This window comes from Podarcis cretensis (assembly GCF_951804945.1).
Source record: "Podarcis cretensis genome assembly, chromosome: 13".
NCBI classification, from domain to species: Eukaryota; Metazoa; Chordata; class Lepidosauria; order Squamata; family Lacertidae; genus Podarcis; species Podarcis cretensis.
In genome coordinates this window covers 38,262,121-38,271,321 of record NC_137182.1, presented here as the reverse complement: position 1 = coordinate 38,271,321, position 9,201 = coordinate 38,262,121, and the positions used below count along the sequence as shown (strand labels likewise).

Here is a 9,201-nt window from a genome sequence, read left to right as displayed (position 1 = left end):
AAAATTGTTGTTGTTGTTGTTGTTTAGTCGTTTAGTCGTGTCCAACTCTTCGTGACCCCATGGACCAGAGCACGCCAGGCACTCCTGTCTTCCACTGCCTCCCGCAGTTTGGTCAGACTCATGCTGGTAGCTTTGAGAACACTGTCCAACCATCTTGTCCTCTGTCGTCCCCTTCTCCTTGTGCCCTCCATCTTTCCCAACATCAGGGTCTTTTCTAGGGAGTCTTCTCTTCTCAAGAGGTGGCCAAAGTATTGGAGCCTCAGCTTCAGGATCTGTCATTCCAGTGAGCACTCAGGGCTGATTTCCTTCAGAATGGATAGGTTTGATCTTCTTGCAGTCCATTTTCTTGCAAAATTGTTAGGGGCGCACAATTTCAACACCCGGTGCTGCACACTTCTGTTGCTGGGCTCCGTTGAAATTCCAGAACTGTGTGTGGAAAATCGGGGCACTTGGAGGGTATGGTGGTTTCCAGCACCTGGTGTTCAGAACTTTACTGCCCCACAGAGCAGAGCTTCCCATACTTTTATGCTGATGACACACTTTTTTTAGACATGCATCATTTTGCAAAACAGCAATTCAGTTTTACTAGCAAAGCAGAGGTTAAATCAACCCCTTTCAGTTAGAGCAGTCGCAGGCAGAGGACCAGGGAGGCTCAAAGAGGGGTTATGCATCCTGATCTCACTATGCCTAAACCCCACCTGTAAGGAGCTGTCCCCCTTAGATCACCTAGCAATGGCCCTACTCATATCCTGGGGAAACTGCAGTTTACTAACGTTTATATTCCCCCAACTACCAAAAAACCCCCGACATTGAGGGCAACCGGAATAGACTGGATTCTTATGTCAGGTTACTGCTAGCAGATTATCTGGGAGCAAAGGTCCTGCTGGTGGGCGACCTAAATGCAAGATTAGGGCCTGATGACCCCAGTTTAGAAACTAAATACAGGCATAAAATAGGGTACCCTGATGTGTATGGCCCAGAGGCTTTCCAACTACCAAGGCAGTCAAAGGACCAACCTCTTTCCAGTCCCAGGAGGAGCACGGGGAGTGTTCGCATGACACACCTATACAGTGCAGCCGACACACTATTGTGTCGCAACACATAGTTCGGAAAGCTTTGCCATAGAGCGTAGGTAGAACATACGCATTGTAGCTAGTAACCACTGACAGCCTGAGCCTCCATGAATTTGTCTGATTCTCCTTTTAAAGCTCACCCATGGGTGAAAGAGAGAGCGAAAGTATCCCAGTGTTGCTCCACCTCTTCCTCTTTTCATGCTGCACCTCCTTCTGTTGAGAAGTTTCAGTTCCCAACTGGCACACCCAGGGAGTGAAGGGGCACATGGCAGACCACAGGGGGAGGAAATAAGCTGCACTTCGACTCAAACCTCACGTACCATGGGAGAAGGAGGAAGCACACTTGAGCAGCTTCTTCAGCGGATGAGAGAAAGACCCAAGACCCAATGCTAAAGGTGGGTCTGCCCATGGCAGGACCTTCGGGGTTTGGTGGGGAGGTTTGGCTTCAGTCACAGAGGCAGCTTGCAAAACAGAATGACTGGAAGGGCAAAGAGGAAATGATGGGGCTGGAAAAAATGGGTATTTCCCACGCCTGTCTGGTTGCTTGTGCAATAATATGCCCATGACAGCACTCTTGCATTCGCCTCAAGGAGCTTCCCTGACAGGCAAAAGCCCAAGAGGGCAAGCTTTCCCTCTCTGCTGAAACTGTCTTTTAGCAGTCGGTGTTTTAAAAAGAGCGAGAGATATTACGACTTACAGACCTTACAGTATGAGGCTTTGTAAACTCCAGAGTTTGGAAAAGACTGCTTTCTTGCCTCTGACCGGATCACAAGTCTGTGGTTTCAGATTCCTCCAGTCATACCGCCTTGAGCTTCCTCCCGTGTGTGGCATTTACAAATCACTCGACAACTTGAGGTTGCTCAAGGTCTGAAGCGGTCCTTTGTTTAGCTGTGGAGGTTTGCGGAGGCTTCTTTTGTCTCCTCGCATATTGTTATGCTGCTCCTCACTTTCTTGAGAGGAGAGAAGTGTGGTTTTGTGCGGTGTGTTTTGTTTCCTTTGGATGAGAGGGCACCCAGGGATGGGGGCAGGTGCTGGCGATAGGGGTTGATGTTCTGCTGGGCTAGAGCTGAAGACCCACTGCCAATCTGTGCAGCATGCTTGCTGGTCTTCTCTCCTTGTTGCCCATCCACCTGCTGTCTCTGAGGGCACAGAAACAGAGTCAGACCATTTGCTCCATCTGGCTCAGGACTGTCAAAACTGACTGGCAGCAGTTCACCAGCAGCTCAGACAAGGAAATGTTTTCCCACCAAGAGATTGAACATCCGCACCTTCCGAACCCAAAGCCACTTTCCTAAATAAAATTACAGGTGTGTAAAAGCAGTTAGCATGCCGTGACTAGCATGTGTGCAGCCTCCCCATGAGGATAGGGGCAGCAGGGGTGGGGAACCATCACCCCATTGTGATAATGATCAAAATGACACACCCCAATTTGCTGTTAGCCGCAGCAAGAGCCCATGGGAGTTTCTTTCCTGATACAAATCACAGTTTGTGTGTAACCAGGATGGTGGCAGGAAGACAAGGGTTAAACTCCCCCCTCTCTGCCCACCACCATCTGGATTCTGCTTAGCTTCACCCCTGCCCCATGGTGCCTATTTATTTAATTATTCTAAAAAGTGCAGATCAGTTGTTTCCACACATCTACCTTGGCCCTGGCCCCTGGGTGAGCAAGTGGTGACAGGATGAAGGAGAAGAAACAGCTGACCGCCATTCATCTCACTTTCTTCCTGTGTGGGCAGCTGTGGGGCTGGTTTCAGAGGAAGAAGCCAAGTGCATGGTCAGGGGCGACAGTGGCAAGGAAAGAGAAAGAGAGAGTATGTGTGTGTCCATGCTGGCTGGGGCTGATGGCAGTTGTAGTCCTAATTATCAGGAGAGCAACAGGCTGGGGAAAGTTGACTTAAACCTACAGCCCTGTTTTCTCCTGCTTCCATTTCCCCTTTGTTGCATTTTAGATGCTATTCTCCTTCATTCAAGACTAACATATTTTGGGAAAGTCGCTATAGACTGGCCTGCGCAGTGTGGAAGGGACACTTTTCGCTCCTCACCAGGATCCCCCTGAGTACCATTGAGAAGATGTTTCCCCCCTCCTATGGCAGGCAGCTCCTTTCAATATAATAGGTGGGGCATGAACAATGGCCCCTTGCTGTGCCTTAGGAATAAGGAGAGAACTTTGCTGTACCCCCATATTGCATCTCTGAGCCTTTGAAGGGGCAGGCAACCTGGGCAGTTTACCCCTGTATATGACTAGTGAATTCATATCAGCACTCCTCCTCAGTAAACCTTGCAGAAGAATCTCATGTTTCTAGCTGCCTTCATGTCAGTGCAGTGTACTAGATTACGCATTTCACCACCCTGCGTTTAACTCACTGGAAGCATGTTCATATTCTTGTTTTAGGAGCTGAACGTCTTCTGTATGAAGCTGCTGCATGATGGTTCTCTCAACCCAAGATGGAGAAGAAACAACTGCCTTTGGTCCTGTGAAACCCACAGTATGACATACAGGAAGCACAAAGAGCTCACGATGCCCAATTTTAGACTTGTCTCCATGATGCTCTGCATGCTGCTAGCCTTCTTTGTGTGGCCGCATCAGGGCGTTCATTCTTTCGGGCTCGCTCACTGTATCCTTTCCCCGAACAGACCGGGCCTTGCTACCTGCAGTGGCCAGGCCATCTCCAACTTGACTTCTGTTACCCTCCAGCTGCCCAACTCCACCCGCTGGCTCAACGCCTCCAACAACAAAGTGACGCACCTGACCTCAACAACCTTTTCCCATCTTCCTCACTTGTTGGAACTTTACCTGGCCCACAACAACATATCAGACATTGAGTATAATGCCTTCCAAAGCTTGGAGGACCTGGAGGTGCTTGATCTGAGCTGGAACCAGCTGGTGTCTGTGGAGTCCTCCATGTTGTCCAACCTCAGGAATCTGCGTGAGCTGTTTTTGGGTCACAACAGTATTGCCACATTGCATCCCAGCTCCCTCATATCCCAGGTGGCTCTCCAGGAACTGTACCTTCCCAACAATAATCTCTCTAGTCTCCAAGAGGTGGCAACAGCTACCCAAGGCTTGGCCAACCTTACCTTCCTTGACTTGGGTTCCAATCAGATCTCTACTCCGTGTATGGGCCCCAGTTGGATTGTCTTTCCTTCCCTGAGGAACCTCAGCCTCAACAGCAATGGGATTTCCAGGCTGGACTTGTCTAACTGCTCCTTCCCTAACTTGCAACAACTCAACCTAACCCATAACAACATGTCGCAAGTGGAGGCTGGATCCTTTCGGGCCACCCCTGTTTTGGTGGAGTTGTCCTTCAACATGAACCCCCTGGATATCTCCCAGCTTATCAATGCAACTCTCCCTAACCTAACCATGTTGCATTTATCCAGTATGAATCCACCATTAAATGAGAGCATGTCAGCAGCTTGCTCCTTCTTCAAAAGCTTACCCTCTTTGACCTCTTTGGACATCCAACATTCTCAAATGAATGACACTCAACTGAGGCAGCTGGGTTCCTGCACTAATCTCACGTGGCTGGATCTGTCCACCACGGGGTACAAGTATCTGAAAAATGGGGTCTTCGAAACATTTCAAGGCCTGGAATTCCTCTCTCTGGAGAAGTGCAAAGTCCTGAGGCTGAGCTCTAGTGCCTGGGGGAAGCAGATGCAGCTACGTACCCTGATCCTAAGGAGAAATTCCATTTCCCAGTTGGAGGATTCTGTCTTCCGTCCTTTGAACCGTTTGAGCTATTTGGATCTGTCAAAGAACCACCTGACCAACCTTCAGCAGAGATCCTTTTTTGGCATGGAGGCATTGCGGACCCTCATCCTGCAGGGCTGCCAGATCACAGCTGTCACCCGCAACACCTTCCATTATGCCCGTAAGATGGAATTCTTGGACTTGAGGGATAACAGCATCAAATTAATCAAGCCCCGTGCCTTTTTGCTCAAGCATGTGGGGACTCTCCTGCTGTCAGGAAACAAAATCCTCACTGTCAAAAGGAATGGCTTTTACCAGCTGAACTCCCTAAGATATCTCTACCTAGACCACAACTTGCTTTACAAGCTATCTCGGGGAGTCTTTACACCACTCAAAAAACTAGAAGTCTTGGACATCAGTCACAACCACCTCTTTACTTACAACAAATATGATTTCCCGAGTCCTTTTGTTGGCCTCCGCTCCCTTCGCAAGCTGGACCTTAGTTTTCAGAGTCCTAGACTGCCCATTTGTCCCCCAGACAAAGTCCTCCAAGGCCTGGAGAACCTACAGTACCTCTCTTTGAAGGGCAACCCCAGTCTCTTGTTCCTTAACATCTCGTTTGTTAACCTGACTAGCCTCAAGTCCTTAGATGTCTCCGAAATCAGTCCATTCAATGACTCTTGGAAACCCTCATTAAATTTCTTCCAAGGCCTGGGTAACTTAAGCCAACTCTGGATAGATGACAGTGCCATCAAGGACTTGCCTGAACAAATATTTTCTGGTTTGACATCACTAGAGCAACTCTCCCTGAGCAAGAATGACCTGAGGAACATCAGCAAAAAAATGCTTGGTGGGCTGTCCTCCTTGAAATACCTGGATGTGTCTGGGAATCCCCTGACATGCTCCTGTGATAATGCCTGGTTTCAAAACTGGTCTGTGTCGGAACCAAATATCCAGGTGTCCATGCTGGGCTCATATCATTGCTTTGGCCCTGGCACGACTGACCGTCTCTTTGCTTATGAAGACTTCTCCTTCTGCTTTGAGACTAGGGGAATATACTTCTTCATTGCCACCACTGTGATCACCCTTTGCTTCCTGTTTACTGTTTTAGTCTATGCCAAATTTGGTTGGACCCTCAGACATGGCTACTACCTGCTGAGGGGCTGGGGCTTCAAGCGCCTGCGCCAAAAGGAACAGGAATACCAGTATGATGCCTACATTTCTTGTTGTAGTCAGGACCATGAATGGGTGGTGAACAATGTTCTGGAAAAGCTGGAAGTGCAAGGAGAACCCAGCTTGCGGCTCTGCTTCGGGCCTAGAGATTTCGCGCCTGGAGAATATTACATAGACAACGTTCAGAATGGAATAAGCCAGAGCCGCAAGACCTTGTGTGTGGTGAGCGACAATTACTTGGAAAGTGAGTGGTGTTCACTGGAAATCCAACTTGCTTGTTCCAAGATCTACTACCAGAGGGAGGACCCTCTGGTTGTGGTCTTTATGGAGGAAATCCCTAACTACAGGTGAGTGAGGATAGCTCATCAGGCACAAAGGTGAGACAAGGATATTGGGTGCCAAGGCAGGAGATCTTATTTCATTCATTCCTTCTGTTTTGAACATTTCTTATCCTTTGTTTAAAATAACCCCGGAGGAGGGTACAATTCCACAAATCATAATAAAACCACAATTTAATATTAACACCCATGTTCGGAAACGCTGGGGAAGGCCACTGCCTTTGCGCCCTTGCTTGTGGGCTTCCCATACGCAGCTGGTGTGGGAATGTTGTAGGTACTAGGAGAGGATATATTGATTTAATAGTATCCTTCCTAACTCACACTTGTGAGTCAGCAGCAGAGCGACATTCCCCAATATATAGCAGGAAGCTAGTTGGTAGATTCGTTTGAATCTCTTTACTTAAGCAATCCAATCTGGCTTTGTTCAGATTGGATTTTGTTCCTGATAAGTCCCCTTTTTATCCCTCCTAAAAAATAATAATAATAAAGACACAAGAAGCTTCTTTTAAAAGTAACAAGAATTTTACTCACATTCAGTTCACAGTTGGATTCCTGAAGGCAGGCTTTAGCTTAGAGTTACAGAAGAGGGTTTGAGTTCATCCCATATGGGAATGAGCCCATGTCCTGGTGACTGAGAGCCAGCAGACAGCAAAATACATCAGCATCAAGAGAGCATGGCATCAAGAGAAAGAAGAAGGGAGGTGGCTGCATGACCAGCCCCTTTTATGGGGTCTCCCAGGGTCACATGCAGGGGGAGGAAGCTCCAGACCAGGTGTGACAGGAAGTCCTCCTAGCTGTGGAGTAACCGCCCCCCCCCGCGTGTCCACTCTAGGCAAACAGGAAGTGTTGTACTTGAATGCTTATGTTACATCCCCCAGTTGGTTGGCCACCAAGGGAAGCAGGATGTTTTGCTTAGATTCAGCCTTTGTCTGCTCCAGCGGGACACTTCTTGAGGACCCCGTTGAGTACGTTTGGGTGTGGAGTATGGTCAGTGTGCTAAGGAATAGGAAACCTCAGCCCTGCTTTCTTTCCTTCCTAGGTTGTCTCCCTATCATCGCCTAAGGAAACTGATGAAGCAAGAGAGCTACCTCACATGGCCTGAGGACCCTGAGGCTGAGAATGTGTTCTGGACCAAACTGCACGAGGCCTTGAGATGTGGAGAGCCAGAGCAAAACACTATGCCATTTGACATGACTTGTTAGGTGACGGCCGCAAAGCAAAACACTGTGACTAGTCTTCCTGGTATTGGTTAACCTACAACAGTGCTTCTCAACTGTGCGGCCTTTTAGCCAACATAAAAATCCCACACACATACCCCCTTCAAACCTGGCTCCTCTTATAAGTTTATTTGAATTTCCAAAAATAAAAAAAATGGAATGTTGTGACTTTTAATTGTAAATAGCATTTTGTGTTTAATAATAGAAATGAACGTATTTCATACTTTTATAGATAAATAATATTGTTGTTGTTTTTACTTAGCTTGGAATATATTTTTTAGAAATACATGCCCTCAAAAAAAAAAAGGAAGAAGGAAGGAAGGAAGGAAGGAAGGAAGGAAGGAAGAAAGAAAGACATCCCCTCCCTTGAGATCTTTATACAAGCCTCTGGGGTGGCGGAGCCCCACTGGCTAAGAAACACTAACCTAGAATGACATGAAGCAGAAGGAAGAACATGTACTGCGATTGCCGCCACCAACAAAGGATGCCATGGCACTTTCCATCTCTGGATGACAGAATGTTTTATAAACGATGCTGCCTGAAATTGAACAGGGACTTGTGGGGCTCACATTAACTATCTGGGGGGAGGGGAGTATAGAAATATTGAATCTAGTAAGCTGATGCCTTACAGTATTGCCTTAAAATTCATTAAAAGAAAAGAATTAAATTGAGTTTTTTTAAAAAATCAGTTGGGGATTAATCAATTTTTTGGGGGGGATACATTCTGAGCATGTGCTCAAGGTTTATTGCTGCTGTGTGATGACTGGGTGTTGAAGAGCTTTAGAAACATTGTTAATATCAATAACTGCGGTTATTAGGATTGTTGTCTAAAAGGCTCGAAATTCTAATGGCAAAATTATATAATTCCCTCAGATTTGTTTGAAATGTTGTCTGTATCCTGAACGATACGCTTTTATGGGTTGCTAGTTGAAATAGCTCTTCTTGACACCTGCTTCTTGTCTGTATGTAATTATAGATGGTTAGTACAATGACTTCGATCCCAAAAGAGTAACTGGGCTGAATCCATTGCAGACACGTAAATTAATTGCACTTAACCCCACTGAAATCAATGGGAAAAGTAAATCCTATGGATTTCAGTGTGAACTGAGTGCAGCAAGCTTAGCCTCGTTAGCACAACCCAATGTGCTAAAATGTAAAATGCCTGCTACAATGGATATAATATTCCCAGTTATAAATGCTGTTAGATTTGGGGGCTGTAAGGGGAAAACCCAATCATGTAAACGTGTTCTGGCAAGTTCAGTTTCCCATGTCAGATATGTGAAATCAAGACTTGTTAGAACCAACCTGTTGTGCTCTGAGGCTAGGGATTGCATTCAGGACCAAATATATCATATGCGCACTTTTCAAAAACAACGTGAAAATCAAAACACATTCATCCTCAAAATTGTTTGGGGGGGGGAATGTGTTTAGGAGAAAGTTGCACGAATTTTCATGAGGATTTAAACCCCACCCCTGCAAACTTCTGCAGAAGTGTGGAGAACTCGGTTTAAGATTGGAAAAAATGAGAAACAGAAACCCCAAATGGACAGATGTTTCCATCCCTATCTGAGCTCCGGGCCTCCACTACCTCTGCCCTTGGGCTATGTCTGAAGTTTACCATAATCTCAATCAGATTTTTACTTTTTAAAAAATGCAAATCTAACAGAAAGAAAGAAGATACTACTACTACTACTACTACTACTACTACT

General features: G+C 46.6%; 1 protein-coding gene across 1 annotated transcript; it reads left to right on the top strand.

The window, feature by feature from the left end:
- Nucleotides 1–1,457: 1,457 nt before the first annotated feature.
- Nucleotides 1,458–8,167, top strand: LOC307201488 (uncharacterized protein). The gene is made up of 3 exons (XM_079950748.1): nucleotides 1,458–1,468; nucleotides 3,466–6,284; nucleotides 7,315–8,167. Exons 1-3 carry the CDS (start codon nucleotides 1,460–1,462, stop codon nucleotides 7,475–7,477), a joined length of 2,991 nt encoding a protein of 996 aa, XP_079806874.1. The 5' UTR covers nucleotides 1,458–1,459; the 3' UTR covers nucleotides 7,478–8,167.
- The last annotated feature ends 1,034 nt before the right edge of the window (nucleotides 8,168–9,201 follow it).